The sequence below is a fragment of the Grammomys surdaster genome, unplaced genomic scaffold (assembly GCF_004785775.1).
Source record: "Grammomys surdaster isolate TR1022 unplaced genomic scaffold, NIH_TR_1.0 241, whole genome shotgun sequence".
NCBI lineage: Eukaryota > Metazoa > Chordata > Mammalia > Rodentia > Muridae > Grammomys > Grammomys surdaster.
This window is the reverse complement of record NW_021604686.1, coordinates 1,911,973-1,938,577: the sequence shown is the minus strand read 5'-3', so window position 1 is coordinate 1,938,577 and position 26,605 is coordinate 1,911,973. Positions and strand designations below refer to the sequence as shown.

At 45.5% G+C, this 26,605-nt stretch overlaps 2 protein-coding genes across 2 annotated transcripts; both read right to left on the bottom strand.

The window, feature by feature from the left end:
• Positions 1-1,312: 1,312 nt before the first annotated feature.
• On the bottom strand, positions 1,313-12,514 carry LOC114626879 (cytochrome c oxidase subunit 5A, mitochondrial). The gene is made up of 5 exons (XM_028774423.1): positions 12,331-12,514; positions 4,702-4,818; positions 3,410-3,531; positions 1,963-2,086; positions 1,313-1,458 (listed from the first exon to the last, which is right to left on the bottom strand). The coding sequence occupies exons 1-4, from the start codon at positions 12,416-12,418 to the stop codon at positions 1,973-1,975; spliced, it is 441 nt and encodes a 146-aa protein (XP_028630256.1). The 5' UTR covers positions 12,419-12,514; the 3' UTR covers positions 1,313-1,458; positions 1,963-1,972.
• An 11,532-nt stretch (positions 12,515-24,046) lies between these two features.
• Positions 24,047-25,423, bottom strand: Rpp25 (ribonuclease P and MRP subunit p25). The gene has a single exon (XM_028774418.1). It carries the CDS (start codon positions 25,242-25,244, stop codon positions 24,645-24,647), a length of 600 nt encoding a protein of 199 aa, XP_028630251.1. The 5' UTR covers positions 25,245-25,423; the 3' UTR covers positions 24,047-24,644.
• Positions 25,424-26,605: the final 1,182 nt, after the last annotated feature.

Sequence of the window (26,605 nt, the reverse complement as noted above, 5' to 3'; positions counted from 1 at the left end):
CTGGGAGGATGAGTCATCTAAATAGTATCTGGATGAAACCAAGCACTGGGTGTGAACATGAATAGGATAGTATCTGGAGGAAAGTAAAAACCAACGGCATGGGTTTATTTTACAATCCTCCTCCTCTTCCTCTTCTTCCTTCTTCTTCTTCTTCCTCCTCCTCCTTCTTCTCTTCCTCCTCCTCTTCTTCTTCTCTTCTTCCTCCTCTTCTTCCTCCTCCTCCTTCTTCTCTTCCTCTTCCTCCTCTTCCTCCTCTTCTTCCTCCTTCTTCTCTTCCTCTTCCTCCTCTTCTTCCTCCTCCTCCTTCTTCTTCTTCTTCTCTTCCTCCTCCTCCTCTTCTTCATTTTTTTTTTTTTTGACACAGGGTTTCTCTGTGTAGCCCTGGCTGTCTGGAAATTGCTCTATAGACCAGGCTGACATCAAACTCAGAGGTCCACTTGCTTCTGCTTCCCAAGTGCTGGGACTAAAGGTGCACACCATCACCACTTGGCCAATTCTTCTTCTTTTACTTATTTACACCAGAAGAGGGCATCAGATCTCATTACAGATGGTTGTGAGCCACCATGTGGTTGCTGGGAATTGAACCCAGGACCTCTGGAAAAGCAGTCAGTGCTCTTAACTGCTAAGTCATCTCACCAGCTTCCCAATTCTACTGCTTTACCAGGGAATGAGAGGTCTTCTGGTAGGGGACCAAATTTTATTAAAAGTGAGGGTAAAACTAGACCATAGTAGGTTGGTTTCACGGTAGAACAAGTGTTGAACATGTTCATGTTGAACAAGTCTGATGTACATCTTAAAACCAACAAAAACCAAACTTACTAAAACTCCTGGCATAGCTTTAGAACACAAGACATCTATATTTCAACTTAATATTGTTTTTCTGTTACAGTAACACAGCTGTACTGTTGTCACCGAGACCTACAAGTAGAAAGCAGTGAGATACTTTCCAGTATTATGGAGCTCCTGAAGTAAAACAGGGCTGCTTCCTTAGTTCTTTCAAGGAAGGGGCAAACACGTTTCTGTAGTCTTTAACAACAATGCCTGCAAACCAATCACAGCAAAGACAAACCCTCTGATGTCTAAGCTACCACGGAGCTGCTGAGAGAGAAGAGCCGGCTGCTGCACAACACATTCTCCATATCACCTTGCTGACTTTGTCTTTAAGACTTTTTCTAAGTAGCCCTTGCGGGCTTCAAACTCAAGAGATCCCCCGCCCGCCCCATCTCTGCCACCCAAGTGCTGGGGTTACGGGTGTGCCACCACGCCCAGCTCAGCCTCTGCTTCTCAATGTAAACCATGGAACAAGACCTAATTTCAGTTCAAACTCACTTCCCTTTATTAAAGTCCAAGTTACTATTACATGGTTTGATACTCAAAGGAAAATTTGTTCAAATAAAACATTTCCAGGCAACTGTTTCAGTCAAGTGGCAATAGCAGTTAAGTCCTTGGGAAGCCCATCTGCAGAGACAAAGAAAAAAAAAAAAAAGCACAGAATTAGCCAGTAAAGTGCTAAAATGAAGATATTTAAAACGACCTTTGGAACTACAGCCCCAGGAAATCACCTCCACTCTGGAGCACTTTCTTCCCCAGACCATTTACAAGTGTTTGACTCTGTAGCCTCTTCATCATTTACAGCACTGGTACTTAGCCCTTTTTTCCTAATCAGAAAAGTTTAAAGCTAAGTAATCCTAGCAGTCAGAACAACATAGACAGCCAGGATAGTCATTTCAGAGCTGATCAAGATGAGTGAGCAGGTAAAGACACTTGCTGCCGAGGCAGACAACCTGAGATGAATCCCCAGGACCCACATGGTAGGAGAAAACTGACTCGTACAAAATGTCTTCTAAATTCCACACAGTTGCCATGGCACAAACATACACACATAAACACGGGACAGTGCTGCTATCAACCCACCACTGTTGGAACTGATTCCTCTGCTTCAGTCAGGGACATGCTACTTACCGAAGGGTGTTTACACTTTGTCAAGGCCCAGTTCCTCTGGAGTGGAGATTCCCAATTCATTTAAAGTTGGTCTAAGTTCCTGGATGACATAGGGGTAGATTTCCTTATGAGGTCCTGCTTTGTCCTGTTGGCAATGAGAATAGCTTCTGTTAACAAATGGAACTAGAAAAGCTTTTCGCCAGGCAGTGGTGGCGCACACCTTTAGTCCCAGCACTTGGGAGGAGGCAGAGGCAGGTAGATTTCTGAGTTCGAGGCCAGCCTAGTCTACAGAGTGAGTTCCAGGACAGCCAGGTCTATACAGAGAAACCCTGTCTCAAAAAACAAACAACAACAAAACAAACAAGCAAAAAACAAAAACAAAACAAAAAAGAAAAGCTGTTCATCACATTGCGGGGCTGGGTTAGAACTCAGTTGGTAGAGTACCCACAATCGCTTAGGAGGCCTTTCAGTTGGGCCTCAGAACCACAACTCAGGCATGTACCCCTGTAATTCTAGCACTTCAGAAGTAGAGACAAAGGATGAGAAGTTCAAGGAGGTAATGACAGAGTTTTGAAAAGGTAATTAAACATGCCTGTCAGGCATCAGAAAAATTAAATTAACACGAGGAAGTTTTTTTTAACTTGCTTCCAATTTAAAGCCCTAACTGAATTAACTACCAGTGCTGAGTGAATTGATAGCTTACAGAATCCTTAATTATCTTAGTCATTACAGATAAGGCATTGTCATTTTCCCCTTACAAACCTAAAAAAAAAATATTTAAATTTTATATATATATATGATGTATTTATTTTTATATGCATTGGTGTTTTGCCTGCATGCATGGATGCATGTCTGTGTGAGGATGCAGATAACCTGGAAACTGGAGTTAAAGTTGTGAGCTGTCATGTAGGTGCTGGGAATTAAACCAAGGATCTTTGGAAGAGCAGACAGTATTCATAGACAGAGACGTCTCTCCAGTCCCCTATTTTATCTATTTTTTTATTTTATGTGCATTGGTATTTTGCCTGGATGTCTGTGTGAGGGTGTCGTCAGATCTAATGGAAATGTAGTTATATACAATTGTGAGCTGCCACACGGGTATTGGGAACGGAACCCTGGATCCTCTGGAAGATAAGTCAGTTAAGAGCACCAGTAGCTCTTAGCAATTGAACCATCTCTCCAACCAAAAAAGACATGCTCTTGCTATACTGTAGCCCTGGTTGTCCTGGAACTTACTATGTAGACCAGGCTATCCTCGAATTCAGAGACCACCTGCTTCTGACCTCTAGTTTAAAACTCCCAAGTGCTGGAATTAAAGGAGAGCCTAGACTCTTAAACTTTTTTATAGACCTGGTTCTTTCATGGATAGCCACACTTAGAAGGCCACTGTGTGCTGAGGTCAGACAGTGTTGACAGGTGATGCGGCCCACCTGTTCTGGAACAACCTTAGCATCATTATTTTACTGACCTTAACAACCTCCAGGATGCGAACAGCACTTGCAAAATCATTTAACCGTCTACACGCCCGCAAAGCAGCATCAATGATTTTGGGCTCAGGAACCAGATCATAGCCAACAAGTGTATTCATCCCTGTCAAGTTAAAAAAAAAAAAAAAAAAAAAAAGGTTTACACTATCCTGAGATATCCTTCTTTATACACTAAAATTTGGTTATCTACTTACTTTCCATGGCTTAGCTTTCTATATTCTCACTGAATCATGGACATGTGACCTCATCTGTCTGGGCCACTATTGTCTGTAAAATGAGAGTCTACCGGTAACAAACTAGTAACACAGTGAATCTCCCACAAGAATGAGCAGAATTATGCCACAGTGCTGAGATGAGAGGGACAGTCTGGAGCTTTAGCTTACATGCCTAACTGTGAATACAATATAGGAAGTGTGAATGCTTTAAAATAAACGAAACTGAAAAATCATCTAGAAACCACTAGAAGCCTGAGGAGAGATAATGAGGCCCAAACAACGACGTTAGGAAGACATTATAGAGAAATAGTAAAGACTCAAACAGTCAACCAGAAAATGACTGACTGCAGGATTACTGTTGTGTCTGCACAAAACGACACATCATGAAAACTGAAGGCTTGATGAAAATGCAGAATTGCTGTTCTTTTCATCCATCAGTAAGATCTTTAGGTTATTAAGTAAGAACTTCCCCAGCTGCAGCAAGATAGGACCATTACATTCTGGCAGAGAAGTTAAAGGCACTTGGGATACTTGCTTTTATTATTGTCAAATATTTAAAGAATACATCGGAGAACCAATCATGCCCACAGCCATATTGCCACAGATTCTTGATCTGAGATTACTTATATAGTACGCTTACAATTAATGACTGATTAACATTACCACCATTTGTTTCTGCTCAAATGGCTGCTCATCTAAATTATCTGAAAGGTACAAAAGTAACTCTGCTGTTAAACCAGGCCAGAGAAGAGCGGCTCACAACAGAGTTCTCTGGCTCAAATGTCAATAGTGCATGTGTTCCCTCATTCTTCCCAGTTCTGGGGACCAGACCCAAGACCTATGCATGCTAGACAAGAGCTCTACCACTGACTATTATACTCCAGACCTGCTGTCTAGTTTAAAACTCACACTTTGTAAAAAACATTACAGAAGTTGCAGGCTTTTCTAACTGCAAGCTGTGTGAGTTACCAACTCACACAATGTATTTGCTTTCAACAAAATAGTGGGGATAGCTAATATTTACACATGCAAGCATGATACATCTATGTTCCAATTACCTTTACGCAATTCCCAGGCATCAATGTCTGGCTTGTTGAAGTATGTCACCCAGCGAGCATCAAACTCCTCATCTGTCTCGTGTGACCCATGAGAATAGCAGCGAATGGAACAGACAGCTACAAAGGAAAAGAGCAAAGACTTCAATAGTGTAAGACCATTCTGGACCGTGAATGCTATACCCTGTCCTTAATGCAGTCACTGGCAGAAAGAAGAGTAGAGAACAACAGAAGGGGACAAAATGTACAGAGTGTTTGACACATGTTGTCTAGTGCAGTAACTTGTCTTTTTGTTCATTTTTGAGACAGATTTTGCTATGTTACCTGTGCCGATTTCAAGGTTATCCTGCACTACAAGTGAATTCTAAGCACAATCTGGGCTGCAGAGTGAGACTGCCTCGAAAAGCAAGAAAACAAATCTTAAACACTCACCAAAGTAAAACAAATAGTATTCTACATCTAGGTGTGATGGCACTCCTATAATCCCAACATTCTGGAGATTGAAGCAAGAAGAGCGAGCTCAGCCTGGGCTGCTCAGCAAAACCCCTGCCTCAGGCCAGCGAGACGTCTCAGTGTATAAAAGCAATTGCCACACAAACCTAAAGACAACCCACATAAAGGCAAAAGCCAACCAAGGTGTCCTCTGACCGCCACGTGCACATCATGGCATGCACACATCTGCAGCCACACCCAACAGTACGTTGTAATCATGTGTCCGTGTGAATGTTTGTGCATGGGTAGAGTCACATGGATGCAGGTATCCTTGGAAGTCAGAGGTACTGGATGTCACAGAGCTGGAGTTATAGGCCCTTGTAAGTCTTCTGATCTGAGTGCTGGGAACTGAATTCAAGTCGTACTCCGAAGAGCATTAAGTTCTCTTAACCATCGAGACATCTCTCAGCTCCTAACATGCATTTTAACCTTACTGTGATTACTGATAGAAAAGGAGAAAATTAGCAGCAGACAAAAACGTACTACAACTATTTTAGGAGAATGAATATAAGATCAAATGAAAGAATTCTCCCGCCGGGCAGTGGTGGCACACGCCTTTAATGCCAGCACTTAGGAGGCAGAGGCAGGCAGATTTCTGAGTTCAAGGCCAGCCTGGTCTACAGAGTGAGTTCCAGGACAGCCAGGGCTATACAGAGAAACTGTCTTGAAAAAAACAAAAAACAAAAAGAAAGAATTCTCCCTTGAATAACATCATTTACATCATGAACAAAATACTAGCCATGAACCCCAGCCTAAGTCCCAATTTTCAGAGATAAATTTTCTCCCCAACCCTAGTTCAAAACAAACTGGAACACATATATGAATGTAATGAAAAGTGTGGAAAACGGTCGGTCTCTAGATGTAAATGTATTTAATCAAAACTTCATGTACATTCAGTATCTCAGAAGACTAATACATTGTTTACACCACAAAGCAAAGACGGCAGTAACCCTCTAGCTCATGGCTATCTAAAAGTCCTAAGCTACCTTTTCCAAAAACTAAAGTTATCCAGAGAATATTTAAAGTGCAAATATAAAATGGAACAACCACTTTCAAAGACTGCTTAGTGATTTATTATCAAGTTAAAATATAGCTACCATAAAGTCCAGTAATTTTTCTCCTAAATATTTACTCAAGAGAAATCAAAGTATTATATTTCCTCCTAGAGGTAAGTTGTTTGATTCCCCAGTCCCCGGTGACTGGGATCCCAGGGCCTTGCCTGGCTTGTTCTTTAACTCTGGTTTAACTGTTAGGTTCACCTTCAACCTAGAAGTGTTTATAGTAGCCAAATCCTTTTGCTTACTCCTGGGTGTGGATTTGAGTGCTAGCTTTGTTTTCCAATTGTAAAAACACACAACCAGAAACTGCAAATTCAAGGCAAGATGATCCTGCCCTGCCATGTCTTGATTACCCATTCTTAGAAGCCAAATCACAAACTCTTACATGAAGGGGAAGAAAAATAAGAAAATGTAAGGTATAGTGACTCATTACTAACACTTTGGAAGCTGAGGCTAGCCTGGGCTACAGAATAAGATCCAAGCTCAGAAAATATAACAAACAAAAACAGAAAAAAACAAGTAAAACAATCCTCAGGGTCAAGCACAGTGGTACTTAATCCAGTACTCAGGAAGTAGAGGCAAGGAACTCCGTGAGTTCCAGACCTGCCAAGGTTACACAGCAATATCTAGTTTCAAAAACAGTAACAACAAATGAAACCAAAACGGGCTGGAGAGATGGCTCAGCAGTTAAGAGCACTGACTGCTCTTCCAGAGGTTCTGAGTTCAAATCCTAGCAACCACATGGTGGCTCACAACCATCTGTAATGAGGTTGGATGCCCTCTTCTGGTATGTCTGAAGACAGCTTCAGTGTACTCATAAAAATAAATAAATAAATCTTTAAAAAAAATAAAACCAAAGCAAACAAACTAAAGAAAAAAAAACCCCGCTGGGTGTATGTACACACACACACACACACACACACACACACACACACCCCTGTTCCATAACAGCAAACCAGACTATCCTATGTTCCATAAAGTTTAAATTACATGTGGGTAGTAATGGGCAGGACTTACTCTATTAGTTAATGCCCTGTCCTTAGTCACTCCTACCACAGATAAGGCACAATGTTTTATTTGTACATATAGATAACAGGTTTCATTCTTCTCTCAAATCTCCCAGTGCACTGAAGGCTAGCCTGAATGCTCCATCCTCCCTACTCGCCTCCACCTCCCAAAAGCTGGAATTTTATCAGGTCCAGCTCTTTCTCCCACACACAACTAATACTTTGTTTTTAGAAACATTACACAGACACCAACTCCCCAACTTCACGCGAGTGTTCTGAGACAGGGTCCTATGGCTTGAAACTTGCTGTCTATGTTCAGGATGTGACCCTGAACTTTCTTTCCTGCCTCCACCTCCCAGATGACTGGAAAGTGCACTACTCTGCCTGGCTGGCACTAAAAACTTCTGGCAATTATTCAATGCTTTGATATAAAGGCATCAGAGAAGGAAGAGGAGGAAAAAGGAAGGATCACAATGTGAATGTTTCAAAACAGCTACTACTCCTGGGCTGGGATGTAGTTTGGATGGCTAAATGCTTACCTAGACTGCAGAGAGTCAAGGCATAGTGACTCAGTCTATAGCCAGCACCTGAGAGGCAGGAGCAGCTCAGAAATTCAGTCATCTTCTGCTACATAACTAGGCCAGCCCAGACTCCTCCTACTCAGTCACCCAAAAGGATATGGTATTCGCTTAGAAAAAGTCAACACTATAAATTTAGAAAAATAAAATAAAGTAAGGGGCTCATTAATCTTTTGTGTTCACATTTGGTTAAATCTGATAGTTTTCTGCTTGATAATCAGGCCAAAAGGTCCCAAGAATAGTTCCAAGAATAGTCCCCTCTGGCAGTGGTACTTCTAGGGGTGAGAGACAGAAGCAATGATATGCAGGTTGCATTAACAAGTTTCTGACACCAGGGATACTGAGGATGCAAAGCTTAAGACCAGACATGGACCTAGAGGACATAAGGCTAAGCAGCAGCAAGCAATACAAAGTGCTACTTAAGACCAGCACCTTACCAAGAGATGAAGAAAACAAACAAAACACCAACTCCCACCCTTCAGGGCCTTTCAGTCCTCAGGGTAAGGATGCTAGGATTTTATAATTTCAAAGGTTGACTAAGAGTTTTATTTAAAACATTAATTTAGGAGTTTAAGGTCATCCTGAGATTCAAGGCCAGCCTGAGCTACATGAGACTCTGCCCATGAATGAATGAATGAATGAATGAATGAATGAATGAAAAAAATTCAGGAGCCAGAAAGATGGCTCAGCAGAGTTTGGATACCTAGGCCCACATAAAATGCTGGGTGTACATGATGTCTCAACTGTACTACTGCTCCCAGAAGGCAGAGGGTCCCAGAGCAAACTGGCTACGGAAACTAATCCTACAAGCAGGCTTAAGAGAGCTACAGAGTAGCTCAACCTATGGGTCTTGACCCCCATTGGTCCCATATAAGATAATTTGCACACCAAATATATACACTACAATTCATAACAGAAGCAAGAATTATGTTATGAAATAGCAATGAAATAACTGTATGGTTGGAGGTCAGCACAACATGAGGAACTGTGTTAAAGGTTGCAGCACTAGGAAAGTTGATCAACTGCTAACCCCCAAACCACCACACCCGCCCCACACCCCCCTTCCTTTCATTGGAAGGGGGTTCGAGTCTGTACAGCACATTGAGCGGCTCTTCGTCCTGGCCTCTTCAGCCTCTCTAGCTGTAAACCACCGCGTCCAGCTCCCTACTCCTCCTCTCCCTCCCCCCCCCATCTTCCTTGGCTGTGCTGTTAGTCACTCTGTAGACCAGGCTGGAACTCAAAAATCTGCCCACCTCTTAAGTGCTGGAACTAAGGGCATATGTGCTACCACTCCCTGCTTGCCTTTTTCACTTTCAATTACGAAAATGATCTCATACCAATAACAAATCTCAACCTAAAAATGAAGTGAATCACAATAAACCAAGTATGTTTGGAAAATTTCTGCCAACCACGAACCAAATATAGGACACGTGGACCCTACTTCAAAGCCTAGGTATGTAAAAGGCTATAAGATACCCAGTGACGCCAGGCAGTGGTGGTGCATGCCTTTATTATTCCCAGCACTTGGGAGGCAGAGGCAGGCAGATTTCTGAGTTCGAGGCCAGCCTGGTCTACAGAGTGAGGACTACAGCCAGGGCTACACAGAGAAACTCCATCTCCAAAAACCAAGACATACCCAGTGACAAAACTGATTGATGTGCAGGAGGTACCTACCAGTCTCCATTCAATTACTTAGCAAGGCATGACCATATCAAGCCTTTGTGCCAGGCAAGAGTTGCGTTATCAAATGTAAACCTCAAAGCTACCAAAAAGATTATTTTAACTTTAGAAAGGTTTAATTTAAGATTAATAAGTATACAAGGTCACACAGCTAAAAAGGAACAGACACCCTTTGCAACGAATACTGCCCCCTTGTGGAAGTATTTAGGTATAAAGGAGAACCACCTAACAGCCTTTGTTTCTGAATTGTACACCAGGAGGTGAATAGAAAGCCTCAGAGATAAACCTAAACAAGAACTTTAGTCTATGATTTGTTGAAATAACAATAAACCTTTGCTATTTTCCGAGCCACCTAAAAGAAAAAAAGAAAGGAAGGAAGGAAGGAAGGAAGGAAATTTCCCTGTTGTATAACAAACTCCCAAAGTTCAAGGCTCCTCCCCACCCAAAAAGAGAAATAAAAGAAAAAGCAGAAATTTCCCTTTAAAAAATTTCTCAGTTAGGTGGTGGTGCATGCCTTTAATCTCAGTGCTTGGAAGGCAGAGGCAGGCAGATCTCTATGAGTTAGAAGCCTACCTAGTCTACAGAGTGAGTTCTAGGACAGTCAGGGGTACAGAGAGAAACCTCGAGTGTGTGCATGTGTATGCACATGTAATCTCAGCTAAGTGTGTGTGGTGCTACAACTATAATCCCAGGACCCAGGAAGCAGAGGCAGATGGGCTACTACAAATTTGAGGCCAGCATGAATCATACAGTCAATCCCAGGCAGTTCCCCAACTCAAAAGTCAAAAATAAAAAAATATTCTGAGATGTTTACCTATATAAAAAAAATTAGCATTTGTTACATTACCAAATAAGACGCAAAAATCACCAGGATTACTCAAATTTAACTGAGAAGGAGAAAACAGCTCCATTGCTAACGAAAAGGTCATTTTCTCAAGGTAGGCATCAGTTTCTTCTGTAAAATATGATCATCTCCTTGATTTCTCTTTTTGGTTTTATTGTTTATGTATGTTTTGCCTGCATGCGTGTATGTACATCTTATGGGGAGCATCAGGAGGTCAGAAGAGGGTGTCGGATCCTCTGGATGTGGGTGCTGGGAATCAAACCTGGGTCCTTTGCAAGGACAAGTATTCTTAACCTATGACCTGTGCGCTCCTTGGGTTTCCTAAAGGCATTCCCAAGCTGAGTGGTGGCACACACCTGTAATTCTGGTCCTTCTAGAGGTGGAGGCAGGAGGACAGTCACGAGTCAACTACACAGCTGCTTGAGTCCAACCTAGACTATAAGACCCTATCTAACCTCTTCCCACCAAAAAATTCTAACTTGATTCTTTTGTTGCTAATATAATAATTACAAAAGACAAATTAAACGAAGCCAAAAAACTATTATTCTTTAGGTTCAAGTAATCAAGGAAACAATTTTGGAGTGCCTGAGGCCCTTCTTTGTGTATCAGACAGGGTCTCACTCTGTAGCCCCTGCTAGGCTGGATCACAAAAGAGATCCACCTGGTGTTTTGTTTTTGTTTGTTTTTTTTAGCCTCCCTGTGAGTGCTGGGACACCATACCTAGCTAAGTTATTTTTATAACTACACACATGAACTAAATTTCATAAGACACTAACATCACAGACCAGGATCCAAGCACAACTACTGTAATTAAAAGTACAATGCTTGTGCTGAGCCAGGTGGCTCCCAACGTTAACCCCTGCACTTGGGAGTCATGAGGAAGGCATTAAGTTCCTGGCTAGCCCTCTTAGTACCATTTTGAGTTCTAGTCTATCTGGGCTATAGAGGCCCTGTCTCTAAAATAAAATAATCCTATTTCTTTTAGGTCGACGCCGGCCGGGACAGCCAGGCCACATCGCTGAGACTTACCAAAACCAAACAAAACCAAAAATGAGATAGATGTACAGTACGAGTGCAGAAGGTCTCAGAACACACCAAGCGGCAGAGCAATGATCTAGCAATGCAGGTCCGTTGGTTCCTCCTCAGCATTGGGGGTGGACAGTGATGGACACAAAAATCTCCAGATCACAAAGAAAGAGAAACAAGCAACACAACTTAATACTTCATAACCCAGCACTGAGGCATGGGTAGAGGGGGTAATCCAGGAAGCTTTCCTATGTTTGTGCCCCCAGTATTCCTGGGTATTTGGTACCCAGTTTTGGAAGCGTTAACATTCTTACCAATAATATCTATCCACGTTAAGGCTCACTTACAAACCGCAAGAAACCACCACGCGTTTAAATGATCTATTTTAAACGCAGGGCTAGAATGTGGTCCCCCCAACAGTCCTTAAACGTGGCCGTACCCAGTTATGAAGGTGACACACAAAATGCCAGCAGAGAAACTACCGCCTGATCAGGACTCAAAGGGTATTGTGTCCCACTGGGGAATCGAATTGTGTTCTAGGAAACGCAGAGGCGGGCGGCGCGCCCGGAGGCTCAATGTCACCTTCGCCAAGACGCCGTAGGCCGGGCGGGGGCCACTCCCGGTCAGGTGGCTGCGAGGTCAGCGCAGGGAACGGTCATGGCCCAGAGACTGAACGGAAGTGCTGAGCCCTGTCTATCCTCAGCGACCCCGGCAGGTCCACACACCTGACCGGTCGCGGATCCGGCATCAGGAAGTGGCCGGAGGGAGGCCCGGGGGAGTCTCCCACACAACTCCAGACGGCAGCGGACGCACTGTGCTCACCGGGCTCCACTGCCGGCTCGCAGGGCAAAGGCTAGGCCGCCAGGGAGCCTGCCCTCGAGTGGCGGCGGGAGCCCAGGTCACGGCAAGGACACGCGGGCGAGGGATGTGGCGGGCGCGGGCCTTACCGGCGGCGGGGCTGGGAGCCGAGACGGGGTGCAGGAGGCCTCGGGCAGCCGCGGCTGCGGTACAGCGACGGAGGGCAGCGGCGAGCATGACGGCGACCACAGCGCACTGGCTGAGGCTGGAGAGAAGCCGGTGTGAGCTCGCGGGCGGTACAGCAGTTCGTGGGGGCCGGACTCACGCAGCGACGCACGCTGGGCGGAGCATAAGGCCGGCCCACGGCGGAGCTCGCGCCTAGGGAAGCGGGTGGGGCACCATGCGGTCGCCCGCGGCTACGGCGGCCGTCGAGGACAAACCACGCCTGCGCCGCGCCAACGCTGGTCGGATGACCAGGCTGACCGTAGTGAACGTTCCTGCGTAGGAAGAAAGGCAGGGTGAGCAATGGACAATGTGGATTTGGAAACGCCAACGGAGGAGACTTTCACAATTTGGAATTGCGGCGATAATAACGACAAACTATAATAAGAATAACCGCTTTGCCCCGCGTGTTGGTGTGTGCTATAATCCCAGCCCTCTACAGGCTAAGGATTACGAGTTTCAGACTCTGCTATGCAGCCTGAGTCTCAGGAAAAAAAAATTATTTTCATACTGGGAGTAGTAACTCAAGACAATAATCTCAGCACTTTGGAGGCAGAGGCAGAAGGGGAGTCAAGGATAGCCTGGGTCACGTGATCCCCCCCCCCCAAAAAAAAAACCAATTATTTAATTTTACACATAAGGAAATCGACTCAAAAATTACGTTTTTAGGGTCTAGGAAGATAGATGGTTTAGCGGATAAAGTGCTTTCTGTAGCTCAGTAGTTAGTAGTTTTTTTGTTTGTTTGTTTGTTTTGTTGTTTTTGGTTTTGGTTTTTGGTTTTTCGAGACAGGGTTTCTCTGTGTAGCCCTGGCTGTCCTGGAACTCACTCTGTAGGTCAGGCTGGCCTCGAACTCAGAAATGCGCCTGTCTCTGCCTCCCAAGTGCTGGGATTAAACCCATACGCCGCCACTGCCCGACTTGTTTTTGTTGTTGTTGTTGTTGTTGTTTGTTTGTTTTTAGATTTATTTATTTATTTAATGTCTTATTTCAGACACACCAGAAGACAGTATCAAATGCCCATTACAGATGGTTGTGAGCCACCATGTGGTTGCTGGGAATTAAACTCACGACCTCTGGGAGAGCAGTCAGTGCTCTTAACCACTGAGCCATCTCTCCAGCCCTAGTTAATGGTTTGTTAACTTTCAGCTCTATCAGAGGACTCAAGTTTACTTCACATTAGGTGGTCCCCAACTGCCTGTAACTCCAGCTCCAAGGGGATCTGACACCCTCTTCTGGACACCACAGGTGCCCATATGTTGTACTATATACTCACACACATACATATAAATAAACCTTACACATGAGGTGAATACATGGATGAATAAGTAAATGATAAAAGAAAAAAATTGAAGAACTGTAACTGATTAAAGGAGTGTGAATCCATGAATTGGCTTGTCTAAATTCTTGAGTTCTCTGTGCCAAGTATAGGACATAAGTTAGTTCCTTGAATTTTATTTTTTGATACAAGGTGTGGTGGTTTGAATAGGAATGGCTTCCACAGTCTCATATATTTGAATGCTTGGTCATCAGGGAGTCGCACTACTTGAGAAGGATTAGGAGGTATTGCCTTGTTGGAAGAACTGTGCCACTGCGGGATGGGCTTTGGGGTTTCAAAAGCCCATGCAAGGTTCAGAGTCTCTCTCTTCCTGCTACCTTCAAATGTAGAATTTTCAGCTACTTCTCCAGTACCATTCCAGCCATGCTTTGTGCCCTGATGATTAATGGACACTAATCTCTAACTGTAAGTCAGCCCTAATTAAATGCTTTCTTTCATAAGACTTGCTGTGGTCTTTTCACAGCAATAGAACACTAAGGTTTCATGGTGGCCCTGCTTGGCCTTGAACTTACAGATGCCTATCTGCTTCTGCCTCCAGAATGCTGGGATTAAAGAGCTAGCCAGCCCTTAGTTACTTTTTCATTGATACAACAAAATATGAGACAGAAACAATTTAAGGAAGATAGTGGATTTGTTGGTTTGTTGTTGCTTGTTTGTTTTGTATAAAAGGGCCAGGGATGTGGCTCAGGGGTGGAGTACTTGTCTAGAACTCACAAACTGTAACACTTACCCTTTTAAAGATACAGACTCAGTTAATGTTCATTGTAGCCATTAAACCACACCCTGGGTGTAATCACCACAACTTTCTAGTTCTAGAACTTTCATCACCCCAGGAATACTATCAGTCCAAGAATGGTTATCCCCACCCCCACCCATTGTAAAGAACTTCTGACTTTCTTTCTGCTGCTATAGTTTTATACAGTTTTTTATTTTGTTGGGCTTTGGGGGTGGGGCAGTGCAGGCCTTTAATCCTAGCACTTGGGAAGCAGAGGCAGGCAGATCTTTGAGTTTGAGAGAGTTCCAGGACAGCCTACACAGAGAAAACCAGGCTTGAAAAACTATACTAAACCAAAAACCCCAAAACCCAAATAAAACAAAAAACTATTTGATGTGTATGAGTTTTTCGTCTGTCTTATATATCACACACACACACCTAACATGGCAGAAGAGGACATCAGATCCCCAGGACTGGGGTAACAGATGGTTGTGAGCCACCATTTGGGTGCTGGGAACCAAACTCTGGTCCTTTTCAAGAGCAGCAAGTGTTCTTAACTGCTAAGTCATCTCTCCAGCACTTTGATTGTTTGTATGTTTCCTTTTATTCCTCCACCAGTCTTGGGGATTGAAATCTGTGTCTCTCATATAGTAGGCAAGCACATCAACACTAAGCTGTACCTCCAGCTCCGGACACTTATTTTTACTGAGATAGGGTCTCACTATGTTGCCCAGGCTGGTCTTGAACTTACTCTGTGGCCCTGTCAGACTTCCCATCTGCCTACCTCAGCTTCCCAAGTAGATGGAGTTCCAGGCCTGTGCTACCACACACAGCAATGGCTTGCCTTCTATGGCGTTTCACGTAAAGGAACTCACATAATGTGGTCTTTGGTTTTTTTGTTTTTTTGTTTTTTTGTTTTTTTTGGTCTTTTTTCTCTCCTTTGATCTAGGGTCCCACCATATCACCCAGGCAGATCTCCAACTTCAGCGCTCCTCAGTCTATCTCCAAGGGCTGGAATTGAAGATATGCACCAGGTCTTAACTACCTGTACCTCTTTAAAGTCCTATCCGTAGATGCCACCACATACTATGGTACTAAGTAGGATTTCTATATAGGAATTTTGGAGGAATACTATTTAGCCATGACATAAAATTAATCTGTGTTAATTCCTTCCCTTGGCACATTTCTGTTCCACTGTATCAACATACCAGCTGAAAAAAATTAATTACATTTATTTATAAAGGGGAGGGTATCACAGTATACTCCTCAAGGAGGTCAGAGGACAACTTTCAGTCAGCCCTCGTCCTCCGTGCACGGAGGGTGGGTGGAGGAGGGGGTGGGGTGGGGCTAGGTGGAGGCGTGGAGGGTAAGATCAAACTCAGATCATTAGACTTGGAAGCAATCACCATTTCCACCGACTCATCTTGCTGGCCCAAACCTTTCCTTATCTGATGGACAGTTAGGTTATTTCCACTGTGGAGCTATTATGAATAGGGTATTCTGAATATTCACACTTACGCTTTAATATGTTCTGATCTATTTCAATTGTATGTGTCAGCATAATTTTCATGGTTACAGATCCTGAGAGAGCTTCTAGCTTGAAAGCCGGGGGCAAGACAAGAATATATTATTGCTATCACTTAACATTGTTCTGGATGGTCCCATCAGCATATTTGGAAGCAGTCATGTACACACACACACGTGTGTGTGTGTGTATGTAGACACGTTTTCTGTTCTCTGGACATATGGCTAAAACATTGTATGAGCCATGCAGTAAGCATTTAACTTTCTGAGGGACTGACTGCTTACCAAAACAGCTGCTCTAGTATGAAGCTTGCACTATCCTTAAAAGTATATAGAGACACATTTACGTGAAAGCAGGGTCTCTGTAGTGATGTGCTGTCTGAGCCAAGTTCTGCTCCCTCAGCTTCCGCTCAAACACAGAACCGGGAGCACCTAGCTTTGTGGTTGGAGTTCCTTAGCACCTCCCTACCCCCCACTCCCACGCCCCAAAAGGTTTTTCTTCCCTCTCCTTGAGCTCAGAGCCTGTTTCTCCCAAAATGACCTGTAGAGGGCAACTCGGATCCATACTGTAGCAATGAATTTCTCTCCAGAAATGTGTATCAACTCATGAGTGAGGGCAGGTGGTGTCTTCTGTGACATGGCTGCTTGCCTAGCAGATATAAGGCCCTAGTTCCAATCCCAAAACAGTAAACAAAATAAAATCACCAAACCTACCACCACCACCAAAGACTGAAAACAAAACAAAACAAAACAAAGCTGGAAGTGAAGAGAAGGGACTTATAAAAACTATTGTTATAAATTGTGGGGTTTTAAAAATTACGTGTGTGTGTGTATTTGGGCATGTGTATACCATGGCAAGAGTGGGGAGATGCAAAGCAACTTGTAGGAGATGGCTTTCTCCCTCCACTATTTGGACTGTAGGGATTGAATTCTGGTTGTTGGCATGGTGGCAAGTGCCTTTACCTCATGAGCCATCTCGCTGGTCCCGTTTCATTTGCTTTTAAAAACAGGGTGTTGTAATGTTGCCTAGGTTAGCTTTGAACTCCTAATCCTCCTGCTTTAGACTCTTGGGTGCTGGAATTGCAAGTATACAGGCCGGTATGTCCCATGCCTGACAAGAAAACTTGTTTTAAGCTAGAGAACCATTTTATTAGGGTTTAAAAAGAAAAACCAGGGCTGAAGACATGGTTCTGCAGAGAAGAGAGCTGGCTGCTCTTGCAGAGAACCTGAGTTTGACTCGGTGCACCCACATTGGATGGTTTACAACCACCTGCAACTCTGGCTCCAGGGACTCGGATGCTATCTTCTGGTCTCTATAGGCACCTGCATCCAGGTGCACATGCATACAGACTCAAATTATATACTTTTTAATCTTTAAAAGAAAGACTCAGGGCTGAAGAGATGGCTCAGTGTTTAAGGGCATGCACTGTTCTTGCAGAATACCTGGGTTCCGTTCCCAGCGCCCATGCCAGACAGCTCACAGAACTATATGTAATTCCGGCTTCTGGAGATCTGATGCCCCTGGCCTCCTTGGGGACCTGCACTCACACGCCCGTACATACTCACACAATAAATGTTTATAGTTCAAATGTGAACTAATAAGTTCGAAAGGTGATTTAATGCTTTCTCTCTTGCCAGTGTAAACAGAACTCTAGTATTCAGAGAATAATGAACCTCAATTAATCCTCAATATCAACTGAGGCTTTTGTTAAAATGCATATTTCCGGGTCTCTCTGAGTAGACTTGTCGTTGTTGTTGTTGTTTTCAGTAGTGGGACCCAAACCTAAGATCTCACATCTTGGCGAGTACTTTGCCACTAAACTGTACCCTAGCCCTACTCTGAGAGAGATAAATCCTGATGGTTTACTTTCAACCCATCTGAGGCAATGCCTCAGATGATACTTATCTGATACTTACTATTTTAAAAGTAAGCTGAAAATGGTGGAATACGCCTTTAATCCCGGCACTTGGGATGCAGAGGTAGGTAGATATCTGTGAATTCAAGGCCAGTCCACTCTATATATTGAGTTCCAGGATAGCTATGGCTATACAGCAAGACACGTCTCAGTTTTTTTTTTTTTTTTTAAAGATTTATTTATTTATTATATGAATACACTGTAGCTGTCTTCAGACACACCAGAAGAGGGCATCAGATCTCATTACAGATGGTTGTGAGCCACCATGTGGTTGCTGGGATTTGAACTCGGGACCTCTGGAAGTGCAGTCAGTGCTCTTAACCACTGAGCCATCTCTCCAGCCCCCCACGTCTCAGTTTTTAACAGTTATATTTACTTTGTGTTGGGATGGGTGTGTGCATGTTGTGGAGTGGATGAAGGTCAGAGCACAAACTGAGGTAATCAGTTCTCTCTTTCCACCATTAGGTTCCAGGGACTGAACAGAGGTCATTAGGCTTGGGGTCATTAGGCTTGGATGCTAATACCTTCCCCCAATGAGCTATCTTGCCAAGTCCTCATGCAAATTTTTTTTTTTTTTTTTTTGGTTTTTCAAGACAGAGTTTCTCTGTGTAGCCCTGGCTGTCCTGGAACTCACTCTGTAGACCAGGCTAGCCTCCAACTCTCGAACTCAGAAATCCGCCTGCCTTTGCCTCCCAAGTGCTGGGATTAAAGGCGTGCGCTACCACTGCCCGGCTCTCATGCAAATTTTTAAAAGAGCCAAGATAGCCTAGTATTATCACCTACTCTCTTCCCTCAATGATCTGGGATTTATTTTGCAGCTAAGAAGGCTGAGGTCCAGAGAAGAAGTAACTTGCTTCAAATCACAGGCTAAATTTCTCTAAAGCCTCTGACTGACCCAGAGAATAAACCCTCCATGTAGGGAATAGACATTTTGTTAACAGATACCTTGACAACTACTTGTTCTTTCTTCGTAATTTTCACTAGAGGTCATGAGAAAACTTACTGTGTCCGTTGCCTACAGCTTCAGTAAGACTGAAACACAAAGAAAGAGGATCTCTTCAAGTTTGAGGCCAGCCTGATTTATAGTAAGATGAAAATCAGCACATGGTTGTGTACTCTGATCCTTAGGGAAGAGTCTTGCCCCTGTCTTTCTCAGCTTCTGTTCTCTGCTGGCAGCCCTCTGAACTCCTTTGTTTGTTGATAAATATAACTCACTGTAATCTCTGCCCCCATCTTTATTTTTTCTTCCCTCTGATTATCTGTTTGTATAACTATCCTCTTGTAGGACCACAGTTTAAAGATTTTATTATTTTAATTATGTGTGCCTGAGTAGGTGTTTGTGCACATGACTGTGCCCTCGGAGGTCAGGGGTATTGGATACCTCTAGAGCTGGAGTCACGGACAGTTGTGAGCTGAACTCGGGTCCTTTGCAAGAACAGTACACTCTCTTACCTGCTGAGCTATTTCTCCAGCCCCAGGATCACATTTTAGATGAAGAGCTTGCCTTACTTCAGTATGATTTTATTTTTATGATCAATTAATTAGTTCATTAATTAACTAACTGTTGTGTTGTGGATAGGACCTTTCTCAGTAACTTTTCTACTGCTGTGAGGAGACCCAGTGGCTAAAGCAACTTATAAAAGAAAGCATTTAATCGGGGATTTGCTTACAGTTTCAGTGTGAGTTATGACCATCGTGGCTGAGAGCATGGCCACAGGCAGGCAGGCAGGCAGGCACTCCAACACTAGCCGAGAACTTACATTTGATACACAATCCCAGGCCCGAGAGAGAGAAACTCAAAAATTATGTGGGCTTTTGAAAACTCAAAGCCCATCCCCAATGACCCATCTTCTCCAACAAGGCCACACCTCCTAATGCTACCAAACAGTTCTACTAACTGGAGATGAAGCATTCAAATATATGAACCTACAGAGGCCGTTCTGCTTCAAACCACCACAGACCTGACAATGTCTTGTACAGTCTAGGCAAGTCCTCTACTATGGAGCAATGTTTCTATGTCAATTCTATTTTCCCCCTTCCTTCCTTCCTTCCTTCCTTCCTTCCTTCCTTCCTTCCTTCCTCTCTCTCTCTCTCTCTCTCTCTCTCTTTCTCTTACTTACTTTCTCCTTTCTTTCTACACTTAGCACTAAGCCCAGATAAGTTAGTGTTCTACCACTGAGCTGTACCTTCAGCCTTCTTTTTTACTTTTTTTATTTTTTTTGAGACAAGTTCTCACTAAGTTGTCTTGGCTGAATTCACTCTAGTACAGGCTAACCTTAACCTTGTGATGCCCTGCCTCAATTTCTGGAGTTGCGGAGACTCCGGACCTGTACTACCAGTTGCAACTCTAGCACAATTCCTTAATTTGTATCTTTAAAAACATGTCTTACGTTTACTTACTTGAAGGAGGGCAGTTTCTCCTCCCACCATTTAAACATCAGGTGTCAAACTCAGGTAGTGAGGGTCGGCAGCAAAGGATGTCAAAGAGCCATCCCAAAGACCCTTACCGTGAAAGGAATGAATTTCCAGATTAGCTCATAGTTACAGTTATCATGGGCTAGGCATTTAACATATCTTTTGTTAGAGAAATGGCTCACTGGTTAAGAGAATTTGCTGCTCTTGCTGGAGGACCTGGGTTCAAATTGCCAGCAACTACACTGTGGTTGACAATGATCAGGAATCCCAGTTCCAGGGAATCCACCACCCTCTTCTGTCTTCCATGGGCACCAGACATACATACATGCACATAAAATAAATAAACAAATAAATAAACAAAATAAATAAATAAACCAAAACCCATGTCTTTTGAAGGATGCAAGTCTAACCACATACCTCTAGTAACTTATTTCTCATGGTGACCCACCTTTCCTACTCTGCCTTTTGCCCCCACTTTCTTCAATTACCCACCTGATACCTGTATGTATTCTAATATCTAGGTTAAATAAAGGGGATTAGATTGTCCCTCTTGATTAGAATAATGACAAAAACTGGGTCAAGTAATGGGGTTAGGAGAACGGAGGGCAAAGGTTGAAGGTAAGTATGTGTCTGGCATATCTTCTCTAGACAATGAATATACATTTGCAGATTCATGGCCAAAGTATGGCAGCTTCTGAAACGTATGCAACCTTACCCCCCTCAATGGCCCACCCCCATTTGATCCTTAAAAGGTGTCACTCCTGGAATGTCTGAAAAGCAAGCCAGGACCTGGCCCTGCTGGGATGAATGCTCAGGCCTTCTGTTTGCTGCCTGGAACGGCAGTGATGCCTTAGTGGCAGTAAGATCTGCCCTCTCTCCATCCCACGACAGTCTCAACTCTTCTCTCCCTGCAGCTTTCAAGCTCCAATTGCTCTTTTCAACCTATTTTGTTTGTTTGTTTGTTTCTATTTTTTTAAAGATCTTATTTATTTTATGTATGTAAATACACTGTAGCTGTCTTTGGACACACCAGAAGAGGGCATCAGATCTCATTACACATGGTTGTGAGCCACCATATGGTGGCTGGGAATTGAACTCAGGACCTCTGGAAGAGGAGTCAGTGCTCTTAACTGCTGAGCCATCTCTCCAGCCCTGGTTTTGTTTCTTGAGCCAAGGTTTCTCTGTGTAGCACTGGCTGTACGGAAACTCTTTCTGTGAACCAGCCTGGCCTTGAACTCTGCCTGCATCTGCCTCCCAAGTGCTGGGTTAAAGGTGTGAGTCACCACCACCTGGCCCAAAAGGATATTTCTTTTTTTCTTTTTAGATGTATTTACTTTATGTATATGAGTACACTGTAGCTATATTCAGGCACACCAGAAGAGGGCATCGGATCCCATTACAGAGGGTTGTAAGCCACCATGAGGTTGCTGGGAATTGAACTCAGGACCTCTGGAAAAACAGTCAGTGCTCTAAACCACTGAGCCATCTCTCTAGATCCCCGAAAGGATATTTCTAACACTGCTTTTGGCATTCGGTTATACAAGTTTAGAAAAAGCCAACACTATTTAAAAAAATAAAATAACGTAAATAAAATGGGGTCTCATTAATCCTTTGTGTTCAAATTCAGTTAAATCAGATGGTTTTCTGCTTAATAATCAGGTCGGAAGGCCCCAAGAATAATCTCTTTGGTTTTGGTAATTCTAGGAATGAGGAACAGAAGCAAATGACATGAGGCAGAGTCCTGCCACATAGCCCAGGCTGGCCTCATACTCACTGGGTAGCTTAAGCTATCCCTGGACTCTCCAAACTCCTGTTTCTGTCTCCTGAGAGCTGGCATCACAGGCGTGCATACACAAGACAGGTCATATGTTAGTTATTTTTCTTTCTCTACAATAGATTGTTGTTTGGGGGGTGGGGTGGGGTTCTGAAGCAATATTGAATTATTCTGTGATTCTAACTTCTACCCCTACCTTGTGCCTAGACTGGAAGTTAACACAACAGAACAATGAAATTGAGTTGAGCGGACAAAAACCTAATTAGAAGCCACCACCCATCTGACAATGCACACGTACTTTAATGGATTTTGATTTTGTGACCTGAGTATCACAGGGATGGAGGCAAGCACCAGGCTGTGGGGACACTATCTCCAAGGATAACTCCAGTCGTCAGAAGCAGCTACACATTAGTGACAGGAGATTAGGTTTGCTGACACTCCCTCACTTGAGATGTCCTGCCCTCCCTCTTGTAGTACCTCCCTTCCAGGTATGCAACTCCACTCGCACGTGCCTGTGGTCTTCTGGTCTCAGCAGGTGTTAAGAGTGTATAGACTGTTGGTTAGCAGGAGAGGGAACACCACATGTGCAGCTACAGGGAAGCTATCATCCATGCCGGGGTGAGGCTTCTCAGTGGTGTGACTGCTTGGGCTCACCCACACTCCTGTAAGTAACCCCTCAATCATGTTCTGTAAGTAAACCCAATAAACTAATCGGTTCTCCAAGCTAGACTTGGGAGCAATCATCTCTGGTCATTGCTGGTGCCCTGTGTAGGGTGTGTAGATGCTTGTTCCCACCCACCAGGGCAAGTTTACAAAACAGGCCAATACAGGAAAGATGGAGGTCTCACATGAGAGAGTCCCTCTTCCTCCCACTTTACCACCAATCCCTTCTGTAGACAACTACCTCTGAGGGTGTTCCGTCCACACCCTCTCCTTGAGTCAAGACTTCTCAAGTTCCCATTTTAGTCTCTGGGATGGTGAGGGAGGAGGTACAGGAGGGACATGTGCCCTTCCTTTAGGGCCTGCACTACATGGCAAGACCTCTCCTAAAAATAAATAATTAAGTCGGGGGGGGGGAGGGGAGATGGAGGGCAATGAATGGCAGTCTGGATGACAAGAGTCAGTGATCCAAAACACAGAGATATCTATCGGGAGGAGAGAAGAGGCTTCCCCAAGGCGCCCCTCCATCAGCAGCAGAACCCATGTCCTCACCAGTAGGATTTATTTCAAGGGTCTACAGGCGAAGTGACTTACAACGTCTTCTCTCCCATCTCCTTTCCAGAGGTGCCGAGTTCCATGGGGCAGCGTCTGCTCTGAAGATCCTGAGCTGTACGCTGCACAGCTCCCGGACTCCCAGCACACAGCATACCCCCCGCCCCCTCGCCTTGGACTTGGGCTGAGAGGCATCGGAGGCTGTTATCTCTCCACACACAGCTGTGCAGGGCTGGAGGCAGCAGCTTATCAGGAAGCCCGCAGTGATTCGCAGCCCGAGCTTCTCTGCTGAATAGTAATTTCCAGCAATGGATTTGTGCTGTCTCTCTCCTCCCCCTCTCCCAAGGGTGTGTTGTCCTTTTGCAGGGAGAGGGCAGTGAAGGGGAGCTCCTACTCACGGGGCTTTGTGCCTGCCTCTGGATAAGAATGTCTACTGTGTGGAGGGGCAAGGTTAGAACCTTAGCATGGTCGGCCAGCCTTGGCAGGCTGCCTGTCTCCAGCTCATCAACGCTCCCCCTCCTTCCCCTCCCAGAAAAGCAACAATACTGCTTCCTTTCCCGTGTGGGGATACAACAGGGACACAGACCCCTGCCCCCCTCCACCACAAGTCCCTCTTTCGACATTTTGATGCTGTCCAGTCTCTGTGTCTGACCTTGAAGACTCCAAAGGCTAATAGGGCCGAAGGCAAGCATGCCAAAGTGGTCTCTGCACAGACGAGTGGGTAAGGAAAAAATAAAACTGGGGACGGAGCCATTTTCATGTTTGTTTTATTGGAAGCAAGACTCCAGCAGAATTCAGGGGAGGAAGCATGGCAAGTTTTGTCCTGAGTCCCCTCTCTGCCACCATGCAAAAGGGGACGGGGGCGATGCTAAAAGGGAATTGCTAGGGTGTGTGCGGGCAGAATAGGGTCCGGACATTTTCAACTTGGCCACCCTCAGGGAATCGGCTTCACAGCTCCTGATCTCAGTTAACAGCAAGGATGATTTTTTAAAGCCTCAACTGTCAGCCTCCATGCATACTGGGTGCTTTTAACGTCTGGGTCCCCAAGAAAGGTCGAGTCCCACTACCCACCATGCTTCCCTAAAAAAAGATGGCCTAGAAAAGGTGTGGGTGGTGTTCTGTGGCTTCTGGCAACATGTCCCACAAAGTTTCCTTGGAGTTCAAGAATCGATTCTCTCTTCTCATTCCTGAGCTCCCTCTCCTGTAGCCTTGGGATCGCGCTGTCATTCTGAGGACCGGTGTCCAGGAACATGGGCCCCTTAAAACCCAGGTATGAAAGACGCATGTGGATGTAGGGGTGTTGAAGATACAAGATCCAGTCGGTCTAGGTGGCTCAGAGGCGAGAATTCTCAGGCAGTTCGGTCCTCATTCTCAGCCTCTGGCTCAGGCTGAGACCGCTTAGCGGTGCCTTCTTCAGCAGCAGATTCCCCCAGGCTCCTCTTAGACGTTGACACCGTAGGAGGGGACGAAGGACCAGGACTGAGGTTCGGAGGCTGGTAACCAAGCTGTCGTGGATCCAGTGCGTCCTTTGAAAGTAGGATGGCGAGGCTCGGTACATTCTTAAGTACACTGAGACTGGCGGCCGGATCGCTGGGCGTCTGACCCGATGTGGGCCCAGGAGGGAGGCTCTGCCACACCTCGCGCACGCTCCGGTAGCGCAGCCGCGTGACCTGGTGTAAGCCCGCCAGGCGGCGCTTGAGAATCTCGGCGCACGTGACGGTCTTGGTGGTGGCCCGGCCGCAGCCGCTGAAGACGATGGCGCGCGTGGCTGGCTGCGCCATGCTGGCGGTGGCGAAGGCCAGCAGGTTGCGGATCTTGCTGCCCTCCTTGACCCGCATGTGTACAGCACCGGGCGCCAGATCTGCAAAAGGGCCAGAGCTCGGGCTGCCACCCTCATCACCGTCCCCCGCCGGCGCCTCCTCCGAGCGCACCTTACGGAAGTTCTCCATGCGCCGTCGTCTCTGGGATCGCAGGTTTTGCCATGGGGCCGCCTCAAGCCCGGAGCTGCATGGCCGCGGAGCGTGCCGGGCGAGGGCCGACAGGGACTGGGATGCCGGCACCGAGTGAAAGCTGGAGGGTGGGCTGGGAACGCGCAGTCTTCAGCCCAGACTTGTACACGGTAGTGCTGTTCTACTCTCTGCCCTCGGCGCCTTGTGCTCCGCGCCTTTAGCAGAAGCTCCGCCTGGGAGCCGGATAGGCCCCGCCCATTTGCCCAGGCCCCGCCCCAACCCTGCGTGACTTGTCCCAGCCCAGCCGGCTTTTGGGATCCAGCGCTGGCGCTCAGTGGTTGGGGTCACAGACCCAGGGGTGATTTGGGAAGCGAAGTTCCCGGAAGTCACCATCTGTCCTCCCTGAACCAGCCCTTATGCAGGAACAACCTAAATAAAAACTATGCTTGAGGTGCAAACGCCAATTCAAGCCTGGTCTCTGAGCCCTGCGGGGTTCCAGCTCAAGGGCATCCCTAGACCCCTCCTAGGTAAGAGATTTCCAAACTACCTTTCGGGGCTTCGCTCCTCCAGTCCTCCAGGGACCTCCCTTCCTTTCTCTCCTATATTCTTGCGTCAAGGACAGCCAGTGCATGGTCAGCAGAGTGTGGGAGGCGTTGGCTGCGGCTGCACGCAGCGCCTTCCCTGGGCTGGGACCCTACCTCGTGGCCTGGTCCTTTGCGTAGCTGCTTAGAGAGACTTAAGTTTCAGCCTTGCTCCTCTTGACCGTACCTCCAGGCTCCCGGGACCTATACACCTCTGAAATGCAGGAAGTGGTGCGTTGGGCCAGCCTAAAGCGAATGGGGAACAGGAGACCATTTCTTCCAAGGCGTTAAATTCTTATATTCATGCCTGAAAGTCCTTTACCGGAGCTGCATGCATTTTTATGTGCGTGGCTCAGCCCGTGCTAACGCGCATTCCTGACTTCCAATTCCAGGTGGAATTCCTTGCCAGTCAGCCTTGATCTCTAGAAATCCAGAGCGTTGTTTTTAGTAAATGGAGACTGAGAGAAAGCAAGTTTAAGAGGTGGGAGGCAGGGTGGAGTGCCTTGGTGGGATGTTGGGGGGAACTTGCAAAACTCTGGAAACTCCACAGAATCTAAGGAGAGGCTCGGGCTGTGCCGCGAGGTGAGATGAGCAGTAGAAAGATGGAGTGTGATGAAAGGAAGCCGGTTTAATAAGGAGTGACCCTGTCTAACCCTGGCCTGGGACCGTGCCCTCAGTCTTCAATCCGGCTTCCACGGAAGGCAGGGAGGGAGCCAGACAGACCTGTTAAAGCATAGGGAAGGAAGACGCACTGAGTGAGGACTGTAAGGACCAGCAAGA

What these genes read in the sequence shown, in the direction of transcription:
- LOC114626879 (XM_028774423.1), bottom strand. Translation starts at nt 12,418, where the DNA reads ATGCTCGCCGCTGCCCTCCGTCGCTGTACCGCAGCCGCGGCTGCCCGA. An exon ending in GGCTCCCAGCCCCGCCGCCG is followed by an intron (nt 4,819 to 12,330) that starts GTAAGGCCCGCG and finishes TTTCCTTTGTAG; the next exon opens with CTGTCTGTTCCATTCGCTGC. An exon ending in GCATCCTGGAGGTTGTTAAG is followed by an intron (nt 2,087 to 3,409) that starts GTCAGTAAAATA and finishes CATTGCCAACAG; the next exon opens with GACAAAGCAGGACCTCATAA.
- Rpp25 (XM_028774418.1), bottom strand. Translation starts at nt 25,244, where the DNA reads ATGGAGAACTTCCGTAAGGTGCGCTCGGAGGAGGCGCCGGCGGGGGAC.